At 37.8% G+C, this 18,614-nt stretch overlaps 1 protein-coding gene and 1 long non-coding RNA gene across 7 annotated transcripts; both read right to left on the reverse strand.

Moving 5' to 3' along the window:
* Positions 1 to 1,102: 1,102 nt before the first annotated feature.
* Positions 1,103 to 6,097, reverse strand: LOC106391221 (abscisic acid 8'-hydroxylase 2). 6 transcript variants are annotated; one of them, XM_013831829.3, is made up of 9 exons: positions 5,948 to 6,086; positions 5,715 to 5,871; positions 5,175 to 5,496; positions 4,453 to 4,605; positions 3,856 to 4,104; positions 3,564 to 3,653; positions 3,285 to 3,470; positions 2,632 to 2,750; positions 1,103 to 1,409 (listed from the first exon to the last, which is right to left on the reverse strand). In XM_013831829.3, exons 1-9 carry the CDS (start codon positions 5,976 to 5,978, stop codon positions 1,319 to 1,321), a joined length of 1,398 nt encoding a protein of 465 aa, XP_013687283.1. In that variant the 5' UTR covers positions 5,979 to 6,086; the 3' UTR covers positions 1,103 to 1,318. The 6 variants fall into 6 exon arrangements, 3 of the variants coding, with proteins under 3 accessions (XP_013687283.1, XP_013687282.1, XP_048610334.1); XM_013831828.3 differs by having other exon boundaries at positions 5,715 to 6,097; XM_048754377.1 differs by lacking the exon at positions 2,632 to 2,750 and having other exon boundaries at positions 5,715 to 6,096.
* A 6,758-nt stretch (positions 6,098 to 12,855) lies between these two features.
* Positions 12,856 to 16,577, reverse strand: LOC106394637. The gene is made up of 3 exons (XR_001278938.3): positions 13,738 to 16,577; positions 13,499 to 13,556; positions 12,856 to 13,307 (listed from the first exon to the last, which is right to left on the reverse strand). It is a non-coding gene; the product is annotated as an uncharacterized LOC106394637 (long non-coding RNA).
* Positions 16,578 to 18,614: the final 2,037 nt, after the last annotated feature.

Here is an 18,614-nt window from a genome sequence, read left to right on the forward strand (position 1 = left end):
ATTGAGAGAGACACTTCCAAAAACAAATCATGTGAAAACTTTGAGGTGGGGTTTAATCAGAGAGGGAGACCAAAGAGATAAGAAAGGGTTGGAGCTTGTTAAATCTGTATACCAGACCCTCGCAATAGCCTAGAGACTCTTTAGTTTGGACCAATGTAAAATCATTTTACTCTGAACAAATCTCTGACATAGACAGAGACAAATCGGGGACAATGAATCAGATTCTTTTCAATCTTTTCTGTTTATGGAAATCAAGAGTTCCACGTAAGCGTAGTTACAAGGTGTGTCGCATGCACGTACCCAACTGTTGACACGTCACATGTGGCTATTCGTTTTTTCACGAGACTAAAAACATTGTAGGTCTTGTCTCCGTTCAACAGCTCAAACCTTGATTTAGCGAAAATTATTATCTAATCTGATTTTTGTAGAAAGTATCTGATCTGATTATATTAAAGTACATATACATTTATACAAATAAGATACGTTTAGTGATTCAATATGGCTGTATAAGTTATTTCATTAATAGTTTTTTGAAAAAAATATTTCATTAATAGTTTATACTACTAATAAAAACTTTACAACTAAGAAAATAGAATACGTACGCTTTGCTCCCATACAAAAAAAAATTGCGTGTACCTCTCTGGTCGTTATGTCTGAACAGAATCTTAAAATTTTAAAATAATAATACTGTATCGTAGAAAATGTAACATAAGCGAAGGAAAAAAAATTTCAGTTCCAGACAAGTTTAGATAAAATAATCAGGATCCGAGAGAGTTATAATCTCGGGTCATAATCGATTTCGGAGGGACAAAATATTCATCTTAATCTCCAAAATTAAATAATTAATATGTATATATCATTTTTTTCTAAATTAGATATTAATTATTAATTTTGTATTCGTAATTGTTTTAGAAAATTTAAGAACCGTCCATGCTTCTATTAAGATATCGAAGTCTTTGGATATATCCTGATCCAGACTTGGATTAGCATTGCTATAACTTGGAGTTTGCTTTGGATCCAAACATAAATAACAAATATTTCAACGCAACTGTCACAACATGATAGCAATAAGCTAGTTTGGAAATGTATAACATGCAGCAGATAAAGTTCAAAATGATATTTCATTATCAAAATAAAATTTAATTGAACTGCAACTTTACATACGAATATACGCTATTGGGAATAATTCATATACAAAAGAAAAGGGGCCAAATTGGAGGCCAAATTTAAAATGAGAGATATTTAAAGGTAAAAATATATATATACCGGTAGAGCAACTATATTAGATTAATAAAAAAACTCCAATTATGCCTTTGGCTCAAATTGGAGTCACTCTTATTGGTAAACCCTTCTTGGGCACAGGGAAAGGACCATATTGTATACCTTCCTCACCTCCTACCACTTTCCATCTGCAAAGTATAACCCAAACTTCATCAATCATCAGTATTTTTTTGAATAATAGTAGTAGTATAAAATTGATATTTTACTATTCACATCTTTTATGTTGGACATATATAGCGTAAGTACTAATTTGCCAGATCGCCGATTCACATGTTTTGAAAGTTATTTGGGCCACCACTAATTATTGTTTATCAAAAATATCTACTCATAAGCCCTTTTCGAAACTACGCCAGGCACTAGTCGGGCGGTAACCCCGGACCTAGCGAGTTACCGAAAAATCGGAGATTAATCGGGGTATACGCGGGGATTAGTTTTTATTATTTTTTAATTATAAGTATATGTATATATATATTAGTACATGTAAATATTAGACAAATGAACAACGTAGGCCAGTGGTACGGGAGTCATGTCTAGCGGTAAGATGTCCAGGGTTCGATTCTTCTGAGTTTCAATTTTTCTGTTGTTTTTAATTGCGCGAGACGAAAAAAAAAATTTAGAAACCAACTGCACTTGTCCCACATCGACTAATTTTACTCTAAGGGGAGTCTTGAGTCTTCTATAAATACAAGGAGAAAGTTTCCACTCTTTCCAGACAACCGGACTTCTTCCATGACCCAATAATTTGACACCAAAGTCCAAAATTCAATTGAGTAAATCGGTTTATATCCGATTAATCGGTTTTCTAAACGATTAATTGTGTTTTCGATTAATTTCAACGATTTGGTTAAAATCGAAGCGGGCCTTCGACGCCTAGCGCCCAGGCGGTCGCCTAGGCAGCTAGGCGGCCGCGTTTTCGAACAGGACTCATAAGTCATATGTTCTCAAGAATAAAAACAAAATCCAAGATTGATTCTTTTATATTAGCTAGATCCCATTTACAGCTGGCAATCTCTTTCAAACTCTATCATCACAAGTTTTTTTTTTGTTTTCCTCGCCTTTAGTCCCAATGACCCTTTTATCATCACAAGTTCAACTAAACATCTTCAATAAATAAAAATAATTCTTTTACTGCACATATGACATCATGAAGTTATGACGTCTTAAATTAGATCTCGAGTCATGTAGTATATATAGATAGAAATATGCAACAAAAATGGTTATAACTTCTTCTATCAATTAGTTGATCAAAAAAAAAAAAAACTTCTTCTATCAATTGAATAGACATTGAGACAAAGGCAATTCTGACCTCGTCATCAATATTCGAAATTTATAGGAAAACAATATAAATACCTGAAGGAGGTGGTAAGGTGGTGAAGGAGGACTAGCATCTCAAGTTTAGCCAGCTCGCTTCCTGGACATGAGTGTGATCCACTCCCAAAAGGCATGAACGTGTAAGGTTTTGGCGCCACCTGTCGGCATTACAAGATATCATCTACATGCAATGCAAGTCCATCAAAGCCCCCACTTAGGCCATGCGCATTAGAGGTTTAAAGGAGAGGATCACACGTTTTACGAGAAAAAAAAATATTAAAAAAAGCAAAAGCGATGAACTCGGTTCGTCTCGCCTCTTCTGCGTGATACCCTCTCTCCTAAAGTTCATCACTGTAGCGCGGACCCCACGACACGTGACGGCCCGCGATTGGTCAATTTTTTTTTTTTTTTCAAATCAAAAAAAGAAAAAAAAAATTTAATAATAAAAAATTAAGAAGATGAACCCCAAAGGGCGGTTCACTGATGCTCTTGCTCTAAGTGACTAAACCCTAGATTTGACACCGAGTTCAATCATTGTTTTTTACTCTTCATGCAATTTATATCTTTCCAGAATAAATTGTTGGTAATAAACTGAAGCATAGACATTAACATATGATTACGTTTAACTATCCACTATTTATATGGATATAAGTCTTATCATTTGTTTTGATGTGACTTATAGGAATGTATACCTCGAATCTTGAGGGCTCGAATTTTTCGGGTTCCGGGAAAAAGTTGGAAGAGTGATGTATGCGTCGGAAAAGAGGAAGAACCTTCCAACCTTTTGGGATCAAGTAGCCTTCAAACTCGACGTCTTGTACAGCTTCTCTAAACGTAAAGGACAATACACTTGCTGCTCTTAGTGTCTCTTGAATCACCTATCAAATACGTGTATATACATTAATTGATCATATATGGTCAAATATGTTGGCATCATTAGCTATGATTAATATATCAAAAATAGAATATACCCTTGTGGTCAGTGGCATTTTTCTCGTATCCTCCCAAGATATTCCTCGGTTTTCTTCCCTTATTTTCTCCCGGATGCAGACTTGTTCTCGCTAATAAAAAATTGAATACATCTGTAGAACTAAATAAACTGTGATAAAATAATATAGTATGATCAACAACATATAATATAAAAAAAGATGGTCTGACTGATTAAAAAAATATGCATTTTTTAGTTCAGTAGATTTCTATAATATCTCCAGTTAACATGCAAATAACAAAGTTAAAGAATAAAAAGTATATAAGGTTGCTTACGGAGACTTCTTGGAGGACATTAGGGTGGTCGTGTAAGTACTTGAGAAGCCAAGTTAAGACGGAAGCGGTGGTGTCGGTGGCGGCGAAGATAACGCCGATGATGTTGTCAGCGATCTGTGAATCGCTTAAACCGTTGCGTTTCTGATCCTTAGCGCCAAGAAGTACTCCCAATAGACCTCCTCCTTCTCTCCTACTTTCTCTTCTCTTTTCTATCAATCTCCTTAATTCATCGCTTAATTCCCTCCTTGCCTTCATATTTTAGTCACACAAATCAATTATCTCTATAAGAAAATATTATAACATGAATGGCGTATTTTGAGAAGCATCATCAAACATCTACACTTGAAGATGACTTTGGCTTCACGATTTTGCGAAAAAGAATCTAACAAAAAAGTCAAATAGTATGCTTTGGGGCAAAAAAAGAGTCAAATAATATCGCACACGTACCGGTGGTCCCCAAAAATTAAACTGCACAACTTTTTTTTTTTGTTTTCCAGTTCTGTGGTATTTTACAATTCTACAGACTTGTCACGTTGTACGTACAATTTCCTAAAGAACTAGATATACATATTAGTTCAGCAATTATCACATACATACCTTCATGGATTTACGAAAAAGTGTGCCAGGTAGGTTGAGAGGCATGGAGTTGTAACCCATTTCGAGACGTTGATAGAGAAGCTTAATTGCTTCAATTTCAGTGGGCTCCTCTTTGTCCCCAAACGCTGACATGATCGCCACATCGAATGCATACTACACCCACAAATCCAGTTCCCTCTCAAATCAATTTTTGTTTTTCGTAAAGATCCCACACAAAATCAGAGCCCATTCCTGAAAATTATATTCTAGGCGGATTCCAGAATTACAACGTTAATTTTGAACTACGTTGTTATAGAGTAAAAAGATAAGTTCCTATATAAAGTTAGAGCATGTTTAATGGAAGTTCTTATGGTGGGGTTACTAACGGAATATAAGAACCCGTCTCTTAACTTTTAATAAAAAAGCTAAGAACCGATTCTTAAAGAACTCAATCTTAAGAATCCCTATTAAACATGTTCTTAGTCCCGGACTTAAATTTTGTTTTCTTTCTCCAACACGTCAACATATTTTATATATATATATATTCCTATAAAGTGGACCCAAAAGAATTTTCAAATCTCTTATCGTTTTACTTAACCATAGAGTTTTTTGTTACTTTAATTACTTTTCTTGATAAAGTGAGCCCCGCAAAAGTTAAACTGGAAATCTTTTGTCAATATATCTTTTGGCATGCCTCAAAGACCATACACGCATATAACCCAAAATAGAGCAAAGAAACATACACGTTTCATGTGTTGAAGGGTGTTGATGGACTTTTGGGATGTCCAAGAAGCGAGGATTTTAAGGACGAGGAGTTCGATGTGAGAGACGGTTGGTCTAAGAGCAGAAGGCATGAAGGACGACTGAACAAGGCGCTTGAGTGTGGAATGGTAAGGACCTTGGTGGAAGAAAAGAGCCTCTGGTCCAATTATACGCTCTTTGCTAGCAGGATAAGTTGGCTTGAACATATGTGCTTTGCTTATTAACACCATTCGAGCTGCCTCTGGACTGCTTATCATTACACATGGACATCCCAATATGTGCGTCTTGAATATCTCTCCGTATCTGCGGATACTCTTTTAATTCAAGATTTGACATATAATATATGTAGATTGCTTTTTTTTTTGCAGGTGACAAAAAATCATGTTTTTGCGGTCTATAATTTACTCGGATTAATTAGGACTAGAACGGATTTATTAACCAAAGAATTTGAAAAAAAATAAATGTCCAGTACATCTTAACTTAATATATCCATAATTCATGTAAGAGCAAAAATAAAATACTTGTTTTGGCGGGTGGCGAAGAAGGAATTAGGGTTCTCTGTGTAGAGGCGGAGTGTCTCTCCGATGTAAGGCCAACCCATGGAACCGGGCGGTAGCTTCCGTCTCTGCTTTTTCCGGTGCAACCGCCATTGAAGAAACACCACTAGCAACGCTACTACTGCACTAGTTATTGTGATCATTAGTGCCGATTCATCAGAGGAAAAGAAAACTGAAAATGGTGTAATTTGCATTACTCAAAAGTAATTCAAGGGAATGATTATGCATATATAGCTAGTTAAGAGTTGTATGTGTTGGTTCTTGTTAGTGACTTAGCTTGAAGAATATTGAGGGGCTATATATAGCTAGTCGAGGTAGAGAGACACTTCATTCCTGACCTTTCTTTTTCCTTATTTAGATTTGTGTGGATTTAGCAATTACATACATAAATAATTACAAAATTGCCGCCATAGGAATATATAGAATATATACGAGGCATTGTGTTGCTAGACCATAGTTTCAATTTTATTTATTTATTTATTTCTGTTGGAGATTATTCAAAAATTGTCAGACGATTCTTTGGTCCAGTAAACAGAAACTTCAATCTGCATATAGACTACAAATATCTTAAACACAAAATGATTTAATTTTTTTTCATTTTTATATATGGATATACACAAAGTTTTCGGCGCAGTATTCTTAGTGTTATCTCTTCCTTTTCTCATTTTCTTTCTTCTTGTGGTTATAGTTTGCTTGTTTTGCTGTATCTTTGGATGATCTACAACTATTTCTTAGGATGGTTTATATTTTTTGTTGATAAGAAAAACCTGTACGGAACTTCAGAATAATATGTTAATGTCTGGTGTTTGTGTATTTGGATTGTATTAGCGTTTTTTATTTTACTTGCCCTTTGGCAAACCCCACAATACACTTTAGTGACCACAAAAACAAAGACCTTAGTTCATAATTTTTGTTTTGAGAGAAATGGGATTCCACTGAAAATATTGTATGGTTGAGTTCTCTTGTCTGGAGGAAAAAATCTAGCAAAATTAAAAACATTTTTTTTTGGAAAATGTTAAAGATTCCGATAATTAATCAAGGGGAAGTTTTGACATAAATTAATTGTGTTATTACTAGAATAACTCATATATTTTGAAAATTATTAGAATATTTTTCTGGTCGAAATTACCCTTGTCCTTAGTTATAACAAAAAAAAATTATTACCAAAGTGCCTTTAATATTTGATCGACGGCAGATTTATTTTCAAAAAAATAAATATGTCGAATAATAAGTTTGTTTATAAAATCTGTATAGAAAAAAAAAATCTACCATTAAGGTGGTGTCAAACTTTCTTAGAAATGTCAAATTTATTTTCACGGCAGAGTTAATTGTCCGATTTGAACAGAAAACAGAATTTTAAGAATATGTCTGTCGAATGAGGTAGCAGATTTGTTATAAGTGGTAGATGTTTGTGGTCAACTTATTTTTTTATGTACCGACATATTTTCTTATGTTCGATTTATTTTTTTATGGCAGACACTACAAGAAAACGTTTCCAAAACAACGAAGATTTACGACGAAAATATTTCGTCGTAAATTTACATGGTGTTTACAACGCAGTTACGAGGAGACCAACTTTCGTCGTAAACGCCATGTAAATTTACGTAAAATCCATGTAAGTTTACGACGAAAGTACGTGGAATGAGAAATACGTCGTAATCGTTACATCGACATTACAACGAAACATGTTACCGTTATATTTAGGTGAAAACATGTATTCAATGTGCTTTAACTTACCTAATTTCGTCGTAAAGTCGTTGTAAATATTATGTTAAAACCATGTAAAATCCATGTAAAACATTCCTTGCAAAATCGTTGTTATATTTCAACTACCCAATTCAAAAATTTCTCTATATATATGTTATTTCCCACAACTCTCTTCCTCACAAAACACAAACGGAAAAAAAAATCCGAAAAAATCAGAAAAAAAGATTTCAAAAAAAACTCTAAGAAAAAAATGGCCGGTGGCGGTAGTATTTACGAGTTACGGAGTTGGATGTATTTGCACAAAGATTCCGACGGGAGGGTGACGAACACATTTCTGAGCGGGCTAGAGACATTCATGCACCAGGCGGGCTGTACACCGATCACGCAGGAAAGCGGTAAGATGTTCTGCATCTGTCGGAAATGCAAGAATTCAAAATTTACACGTAATGAAACTGTATGGAAGCATTTAGTAAACAAAGGATTTACACCACAATACTACATTTGGTATCAACATGAAGAGGGTTATGGGGGAAATGAAGCTAGTAGTAGTAATAATAATTTTGAGGATGCTCATCATAGTGAAGAACCGAATCATTTGCATAATGAATATAATTATCATCAAGATCAGGAGCAGATGGTAGATCATGATAGGGTTCAAGATATGATTAGTGATGCATTTTTAAAAACAACTACAACAATAGCTGATAGAACTGGAAATGTAGAAAAACCTAATTTGGATGCAAAAAGGTTTTATGAAATGCTAGATGCTGCAAATCAACCAATCTACACTGGTTGTAGAGAAGGTCTCTCTAAATTGTCTCTAGCAGCTAGGATGATAAATATTAAAACGGATCATAATTTACCTGAGAATTGCATGGTTGCATGAGCGGAGTTGTTTAAAGAGTATTTGCCAGAAGACAACGTGTCTGCTGAATCTTATTATGAGATTCAGAAATTGGTTTATAGTCTTGGGTTGCCTTTGGAGATGATTGATGTTTGCATCGACAACTGCATGATCTACTGGAAAGAAGATGACAAGTTAGAAGAGTGTCGATTCTGCAAAAAACCACGATTCAAACCGCAAGGCCGTGGGAGGAATAGGGTACCGTACCAATGAATGTGGTACCTACCAATTACAGACAAATTAAAAAGATTATATCAATCTGAGAGGACTGCTGCATCGATGAGGTGGCATGCGGAACATGTCCAGAGAGATGGTGAGGTTGCACATCCATCAGACGCAAGAGCGTGGAAACATTTCAACAAGGTACACGCAGATTTTGCTACAAATATTCGGAATGTCTATCTTGGGTTATGCACCGATGGATTTAGTCTATTTGGAATGTCTGGTAGACAATATTCTTTGTGGCCAGTCATTCTTACGCCGTACAATTTACCGCCGGATATGTGCATGGAACAAGAATTTCTATTTTTGACCATATTAATCCCTGGACCGAAGCATCCAAAACGGTCTCTTGATGTTTTTCTTCAACCGTTGATAGAAGAGCTAAAACAATTGTGGTCAGAAGGGGTGAGGACGTACGATTGTTCTTTGAAAAACAATTTTATGATGCGAGCAGTTCTGCTGTGGACGATAAGTGATTTCCCTGCTTATGGGATGTTGTCTGGCTGGACAACACATGGAAGACTATCTTGTCCATATTGTCTTGGATCGACGGATTCTTTTCAACTGAAGAATGGTAGGAAGAGTTGTTGGTTTGATTGTCATCGTCGCTTTCTTCCACTTGCCCATCCGTACAGAAGAAATAAGACATTGTTTCGGCACAAAAAAATTGTCAGAGACAGTCCTCCTCCATATCTCACCGGCCAGCAGATCGAAGCAGACATTGATTATTACGGAGCTCAGGAAACAGTGAAGGTTGGAGGTAATTGGCATGTTCCTGGAAATATGTCTGATGGGTATGGTGTCTCTCACAATTGGCAAATCAGTATTCGTTGTAAATTTCGTCGTAAATGGAAAAACGCGGGCCTGGTAACTTCGTCGTAAATGGAAAAACGCGGGCCTGGTAACTTCATCGTAAACTGACGTTTCGACGTAATTTCGTCATAAACCAAAAAACGCGGGTCTGGCAACTTCGTCGTAAATGGAAAAACGCGGGCCTGGTAACTTCGTCGTAATATTAAGTCGCCGAGAACGAGGTTGCCTCGTTCATTCCTCCCAAACTCCTCTGCTCTTCCTCTAAGGTACACTCCCTTTCGTCTTCTATTTTTTTAAAAGTTAGTTTAGGTGATTAATTAGTTAGATAATTAGTTTAGGTGATTAGTTAGGTAATTAGTTTAGGTGATTTGTTAGATGACGGAATACTATAGTTTAGGAGATTAGTTAGGTAACGGAATAATTTTTTAATTATGTCGTCATAATTGATTATATTTATTTTAATTTTTTTTAGACGGCTCCTAGAAGGAAACCAGCAGCACCTACTTATGCCCAGTTGTTTGACGATGGTTCCGGTACATCTTCTTCCGGTCCATCGTCTTCCGATGCAGTTCCAGACTCTCAGACTTCTCAGAGAGTTTTTTCGAGTCCTCCTCTTCCACCGCAGATGCCTCCACCTCCTCCTCCAGCGGCTGCACCTCAGCCTGTCCTAGAAGGTGCAGTTCATCCGGATTTGCGTGTGCCTTCATATGCTCCATTCGCGAGATATACGGTGGAGGATTTGCTTGCCCAGCCTGGACGGGAGGGTTTGGATGTTCTAGACCCCGATAGACCCCGAGAAACTTATTAGTAAGTAATTAATTTTTATTACATTAAAATTTAAATTATTTTTATTTTCTAACGGTTAATTTTTTTTTTTTTTTTCAGGTTTGGGGCTAACAACCGTGTTAGCCAGAGCGTTTCGGCGACGATTAAAGGTTACTACGACGGGGCATATCCGAACTGGAGCAAGACACCAAATCACGTTAAGATCACGTGGTTTAAATGTTTTGCGGTAAGATTTTTAAATTTAATTAAATTTTCACTTTTAAATATATATATATATATATATTTTTTTAATATTTATTATTAATTGTAATTTTTTCAAAATTTTTGTGTTTCAGCAAAAGTGGCATTGATCTTTGGGAATCACCGAGAGGGTGAAGGCGGAATTCTTTGCAAAGGCAAAGATCCGCCTCTGCAACACAGTCTCCGATTGGAAGGACAAGTGGGAGATCTACGGGTATGAGGGAAAGCCTACTGAGCTCACGACGGATGTGAGGGATGGCCTCATCGCCTATTGGGAGCACCCCTCTTCAATCAAAAAGGCCAATTCGTGCTCGGCTTCTCGAAGGACGAAGGAAAAAGATGGTCATTTTCCCATGCTTCACAGAACCGGACAAAAACCTCATGCAGGAGTCCGTCTAGAAGCTGTAAGTTTTTTTTTAAAATATATATTTTAAATTATTCAATTAATATAATTTTTAATATTTAATTTAATTTTTTTTTTGTAGTTCGAGAAGACGGGAGTCTTACCATCTCTGTCTGACCTATTCAAGATGACTCACGCCACATCCGACGAAGTTTTTGTGGATTCTGCATCTGAGAAACTCTTCCAAGCAGTGGCTGGTCGGATTGAAGAACGGGAGACGCAACTAACTCAGGAGTCTCCCGATGGATTACCAGTCACATTGGCCCTGAAGAGGCCGACAGAATCTTCGAAGAGGTACAACTTAAAAATTTTGTTTACATTATTTTAAATATTTTAACATAATTAACTATATTAATATATGTTTTGATTTTATAGGTGGCTCCTAAAAAAGAGGGACGAATAGTCGGTATAGGCTCTGTTAACGAAGTTGCAAGGGCAACTTCGTCATACACTTCGAGACGGGATGAAGAGACTGCTCAGATGAAGGCTCGAATGGATAGCCAGCAGGTTCGTTTAGACTCTCTTGAGGATTTGCTAGACGTGATGGCCGTGGGAAACCCGGTTATGCAGAGAATGTTGAGTGAGAGACGAGCCGCTCTTGGGTTGCCAGTACGAGATCTCCAAGAGTCCGATCCAACCCGTCAACAGCCGAGCAACCCCACCAACTACTTCGAGGATATGTAGTTTTTTTTAAATTTCTGTTTTTATTATGAATTTAAATATTATTGTATGACTTTTAAATGCCTTTTTAAAATATGTTTTTCAATTTCATATTTCTTTTTAAATTTTAAATTATTTTAAATTCTGAATATTAAATATAAATTAAAATTTATTATATACTAATTAATAATAATATAATAAGAATCGATGTAAACTCCTCGTAAACATTACATGGAGTTTACATCGAATGTTTACGAGTGATTAACATCGAAAGATTTACGAGGGTTTTACATCGAAATGTTTACGAGTGATTTACAACGAAAGTATTTACGTGTGCTTTACATCGAAATCATTACGTGGGCTTTACCACGAAATCTTACGTGTCGTTTACGACGAATTCTTTCCCTGCGCTTTACGAGGAATATATTTTGTCGTAAACGTAATGAGTCTTTTACGACGAAATCTCCGTTACGACTGACGTTTAACAACGAAATGTCTTTCGAGGTTAATTCGTCATAACACCCCGTTTACAACGAATTTACAACGAATACTGCCCTAGTAAAAAATATGTTTTCTTGTAGTGAGAGTTATATATCCGACTTAAAATTGTTGGTAGACTTTTTGTTTATGTGGTGGCAAATTTTTTAATTTATGTTGTGACAGATTTATCAACGGAAATCTGGGTTTATGTAAACCAGATTCAAAATAATGTTTGATTAAACCTGGTTTATATTAATTTCAAATCTGGTGTATTTATGTGGAGACTCCGCAACACTTCATGAGCAACTATCCAAAAGAAACCAGGGGGAAAGTGAACTGAGAGCTCAATACAATCATCATTAGACCTATGTTGAGACATCCTAAACCTCATAAAAGGTTCTCATTTTGATTTCTTAAAGATTCCAAGAATTGCCAATGATGTAGCTGATAAACTAGCTAAAAATGGTAGAATGAAAAACTCTGGCTATGTAATAAAGTGGAACTCTTGTATGTTTTAACTTATGGAACGAATCAAGTAAAATATTGACAAAAAAAATCAACTAGTAAAATCTATTTTTTTATGTAGAGAATCTGCTTGTGTTTCTATTGTGTCTTGGTTCCTATCGTATTTAGTTCTTACAATTTCATATTTGGTTAATAACACATATAGACATTGCATCACTTCCTACTTTATTTAGTGATATCATATGTCCATAAAAAGTCAACAGCATGACATTTGACCAGTATTTGCAGTGCGAGTCTACTTTGGAGCCTGAGGCAAAACAGATTTTTTTTATTCACAATATCAAGATCAAAGAGCAGCTGGACAGCAACCAGCTTACTACATTTTAATATCATTCTGAGAAAGAAAAAACAAAACAATGGAGGTGTTTTAAGCAAGAAACTGAACTGTCCATGAAAGATTTTTATAACCTACAAAAATTTGTTTGAAATCACAAAACAATGGAGGTGTTTTAAGCAAGAAACTGAACTGTCCATGAAAGATCTTTATAACCTACAAAAATTTGTTTGAAATCACAAAACAAAGGTTTTTCAGAAGTAAAATGTTCAGTAAACGGTCAAATCTTTAAGCCTGCTTCCTCTCCTTGGGACCAGACTTGGCGACTCTAAGGCCTTTTCTGATCACGCTGAGCCTAGCAAGTGTTGTCTTCTTCAAATCAGGTTTAATACCTGGTTGGCAACAGCTTTGGCCATCATAGGGAACTCCTTGAGGACAGACTTGTTAACATAGAGCTTAAGCTTGCTTTGTTTCTTTGTCTTGGTGGTTTCAAGTACCACACCTTTCTCCTTGTCAGCTACCTGAATGGTGGTCACCGTCTTCCTGTTCGCCAAACCCGAAATTAAAGCAAAAAGATCCAACCGTTAATCACATGTAAACCAACAAAATTCAAAACAAAACATCCAAACTTTAGACTGTGTACTACCTAAATGCAGTAACTTGTGTCCGTAAACAACATTCTATCCAACGAATTAACAAGAATTTAGAGGAAAAAAAAAGAATTGTGTCGTTACCACAGTGCTTGTAAGAGTTGAGTTTGCAGAGGTTGTTGCTCTCTTTGCTAAATTAAACCTTGACAATGAGTAAATGGCAATTATTAAATACAACCCTTCACAAATCTCACATTTTTTGAATTTAACAGATTTGAAAGTCGAAGGTTAGATGAAATTGGAAATTAGGGTTCCAAAATTTCAACGTGCAATTAATTAATCTATGATAATAACAACTCTAATAGCATAGATTAAAGACTCACAGATTAGAGTAACTTGCAATTGAAGCCGGATGTGACTGTGGTGAAATCGATTTCGAGTTTGTCGAGTAGGAAAGAGACGAAGGTGAATTATCGTGGAGGATGCCGGAGACAAAGTCGAATTACAGTAGAGGTGACGGAGACAAAGGCGGTTGTGAGGAAAAAGGGACCGTCGGAGATGGAGGTGACGGAGACGACGAAGAGAGCGTTTGGTGAAGAAACCCGACAAAGTTTTTTTTTTTTTTTTTCCTTTCATAATATTAAAATGTATTTCTTTTTCTAATTAGGCTTTATTTTACTGATAGCAAAACCGTAAGTTTGTATATTTCAAGAGTTAGTTTAGTAATTTCAAAATTATATGAGTTAATCTAGTCATTTTATGATTAATTAAAGTTATTTTAAGTAATTTCTCTTAATCAAATACAAAATTTTTCTTTTTTTCCATTTATGTTTTTGGAGTAGGGATCTTTTCTGTACGATCGATATGATAGTTTTTTGATAGTTTTTTTTTGTTGCCGTCTGAAACTTTCCATTAACCAGAAGAACATGTACAAAGTCAACCCAAAACAACATAAACAGACCAACCTATCTGAAAGGATCTAGTCTGCAACCAAAAACGTGAAACCACCATCTAGGACATCCCCTTGCAACATAAGACTGATATCTATTACTAGTTACGGCACTATCAGCGATAAGACGGGGTCCTCGATTGGCTTCAAAGGACACATAATCTAACCGCCATGTCAAAAAATCATCAAGTAATCGTCTGATCTCCTTTACTTCAAACTTGAAAGAGGGCCAAGCATTTGGCCTGTTGATAGCGTTTACCAAGTTTCCTCCTTCAAAGACGAAGTAAATCTTCAGACATTTGTGTGAGATCATACTTTCGATAGCCCAAGCTAAGGACAAGAAGTATGCCACATCCTTTGATCCCACTGCTCCAAAAGAACGTCGACTATGGAGCAGGACTTCACCACTTCCATTTCTGAGAACCCATGCAGCCCCTGCAATTCTTGCTTCCTTTACCCATCTCATACCAATATTACATTTTAGCTCCTCTCCATCCCCAGGGTTCCAAAAGTCTTCATGTCGTTCTATCTGTGTACAGGTCCCATTGACATTCCCCAACTCCAAACTTTGCGCTAGAAACCAAAGATTGGTTTCTTCACAAACCTTTTTACACATTTGATCTCAATCGAAGAGAAATCCATCAAACAGCAGCAAATTTCTATTTTTCCATAGATACCAAAGCGTCCAAGGGAACCTTTTTGTTATCTCTTTCTGTTCTCTGTTGTGTTCCAAATAATAGATGAGATAACCCACATTCTGATACACAGACTCTTCACTAAATCCTCCTCTCGGTGTTGGAAAGCCTGATAGTGCCCATACCTGTCTTGCTAATGGGCATGAGAATAAAACATGATTGATCGACTCCCCATCATTCCCGCAGGTTTGGCACACTAAGTCACATTTCATTCCACGACTTTTGTGGTTATCAAAAACCGACAAAGAACCAGAGAGGGCCTTCCAGATAAAAACCTTGATTTTTGATGGCGCCTTTAAACTCCATACCTTTTCTTTTAGCTGATTAAGGGATGGGCCATCGTTTGAATTCTGATGAGTTCACTATGATGAATGGAAAAAGCCAACTCATAACCTGATCTCACCGAGTAGGAGCCACTTTTATTGAATCTCCAAATCCAAGAGTCATTATCCGAAACTACTGGTTGCTTCATTAAGAGCCTGTTGACATCAGCAGGGACAAAAAGCTCCTCTAATTTCTGTCGATCTCACCTTCTTCTGTGATAATCAATCAAGTCCGATACTTGAAGGTTAGCATCAAAACATCTTTGTTTCCTCAAAGGGGCCCCCAAGTACCATCTTCGTCTTCTAGCCAGGCTTCAGACCATACTTTGATGCTTCTTCCATTTCCCACCAGATGCTTCAATCCTTTTTTCAGCAAGTCCCTGCCATACATGATACTTCTCCAAGCGTAGGAGGGTTTGCTTCCCAACTGTGCATAAACCAACGAATCATTCTCAAAGTACTTTCCTTTTAGAACCTTCGAAAAGAGACTATCTTCATATTGAATGATTCTCCAAGTTTGTCTAGCCAGTAAAGCTTCATTGAAACATTCCAGATCACGAAAACCCATCCCACCATCCTCTTTCGACATGCACAGTTTCTCCCAGCTCATCCAATGAATTCTTCTTTTATACTCCACATTACTCCACCAAAAGCTGGCCATAATACTGTAATGACCCACCATCTCCACTATCCCCACCATCTCCACCATCTCCACCATCTCCATTATCTCCACCATCTCCAACTTCTTTAAAGAGAGAGAGAGAGAGAGAGAAAGAGAGAGAGAGAAAGAGAGAGAGAAAGAGAGAGAAAGCTCACCTGAGCTCGTCGCCGGAGCAACCGTGTGCCGTGATCACGTTGAGCTCGCCACCACCATCATCCGCAACCAAAGGTAACCGGAAACCGCCATATTTTTGAGTTTAGTTTCGGCCGTTTTAGTAAATCGACCATAACTTCTTAACCGTTGCGAATCTCGTGCATCCAAGCCCATCATCATGTTCCTCTCGTCGAGACGAAGCCGTAGACACCAACCGCGTCACGATCGGAGCCCGGACGAAGCCGTACGCGCCTCCAGAAAACCGCCCTTCGCGCGCGCGTGAAACGCACGCGCCGCCGCCGGAAATCGTCGCCACCGCAGCTCCGCCGCCGGACCACCGTCCGCCGCCGCAGCTCCGCCGTCGCCGCCGGCCAACTCCCCGGTAAGCCGCCGCAGCTCCGCCGTCGCCGCCGGTGACCGACACCGGTGACTCACCGGCGACTCGGTCAACTCGGCCGAGTCAACTCAGTGAGTCAACTCGGTTGACTCGGTTAACCGATCGGTTAGCCGGTTTAAATTGATTTCAATTCGGTTAGGTTAAACCGGTCGGTTAAAATCAATTGGAAATCGGTTAGGATAAACCGGATTAATTAATTTATTAATTAATTAATTAATTAATTAAATAATTGATCTTTGACCAGCGGGTTGACTTTTCCGTAAATACCCGTTTTAAACCGTTCGAAAGGCGTTCTGACTCGAAATTTCGATCTAATTTCAAATTTGGAGTCCATTTGAGCAGCTGGAGTTCATATATACCACTTCTCTTCATTGCTAAGGTGAGGGCTACTCCGTTAAATCCCGAGCTAGTTTAGTACTACCATTATGAAAAGTTTAGTTTCGAAACATGGATCCGTCTCTTTGAATCGAGTCTGTTTGAGAGTCTTGCTTGCTCATTATTGATATTGATTGTTAAACTGGAAATAGGATAATAGAGGATTCAATGGTTGATTGAATTGATTGATGTTAAGCATTGTTATATATATATATATATATAATTGAGTCCATGTGTTGAGATTGCGGGGCGCAGAAATGTCTGCGCTAGGCCGTGGGATTTGCGGGGTACAAAGATGTTTGTACTAGGCTGCATTGTTTGAGATTGCGGGGTACAGAGATATCTGTGCTAGGCCGTGGGATTTGCGGGGTACAAAGACGTTTGTACTAGGCTGCTTGTTTGAGATTGCGGGGTGCAGAGATTTCTGCACTAGGCCGTGGATTTGCGGAGGGTACAGAGTGGACTACTGTACTTACGACGCTCGTAGAATATATTCATATATATATATCCTTATGAAGGAAATGCGGTATGATATCATCGCATTGGTTGTAGCATGTCTAGTCCTCTAGACATATGTTGATTGTTCTGTGTGGTGTAATCGACACCGTGTTTGTTTCATGCTAGAGCTAGGCCTACATTTTAGTAGTGCTATGAACTCAGTCAGTGGTTTGCGGTTTAGCATCCCATACCTCACTGGGCGATTCCCCTGTCGCTCACCCCTCCTTCCTTCCCCCTTTCAGGTGAGACCGACGAGCAGGAGTGATTATACCGGACCAGTGCTTTTGGGCTTTTACTACTATTGGGCTTTTGGGCTTCTATCGTTTTATCGCTTTTATCGTTATCGGGCCTCTAGGCCTTTGGGCTTTTATCGTTTATGTTATTTCGTATTTCGGACTCTCGGTTTATGTCGTATTTTATGTTTCAGATTTTATTTTATATTATGGAATTCAAGCGTGGATGTGGACTTTCAAATATTTATATATGGATATTTCAGATATTTGTACTTATCGAATTATTCTTACTATTTCAAAAGTGACGGGTGTCACAATTTGGTATCAGAGCTATTTACTTATCGTAACATTTTATTATATAAATCGGGGTGTCACAATTTGGTATCAGAGCTATTTACTTATCGTAACATTTTATTATGTAAATCGGGGTGTCACAATTTGGTATCAGAGCGGGTTCCGTCCCGGCTCCGACCCGGGATGGCGATTTTGGAGACCTTGGTTTATTCGGTTTAAACGATTTTAGACGATTTCAAAATATTTTCGGGGATTTGGGAACTTTGAAAATAAAAATAAATAGCACCTTTCCATTCCGTATCACTCCTTCTTAAATGTTGGTAACCACAGATCGGCATAAGTTAACTTTTTCGCTTTTCCTTCAGATGGCGCCCAGGAAGAGAGTTGTTCGTACTCAGACTCCCAGAGTTGCTAGAGGGGCTGAGGATGAGCATGTCCAGCCCGCAGTTCCGCAGCAGGCGGCTCCGCCTATTGATCAGGATGCTTTGAGACAGATGGTTCAGGATGCGGCTAGGCAGGCTGCACAGGAGACAGTCCAGCAAGCTGCCCAGGAGGCTGCCCGAATAGCTGCTCAGGAGGTTGCCAGACAGATGGCTGCAGTACAGCAGGGTCCGCAGATTCGCATGCAGCAGGCTCCACCAGTTCAGGTTCAGCATTATCATCAGGTTCCACATCAGCCGGC

Source organism: Brassica napus, chromosome C4 (genome assembly GCF_020379485.1).
Source record: "Brassica napus cultivar Da-Ae chromosome C4, Da-Ae, whole genome shotgun sequence".
In the NCBI taxonomy this organism is placed as follows: domain Eukaryota; kingdom Viridiplantae; phylum Streptophyta; class Magnoliopsida; order Brassicales; family Brassicaceae; genus Brassica; species Brassica napus.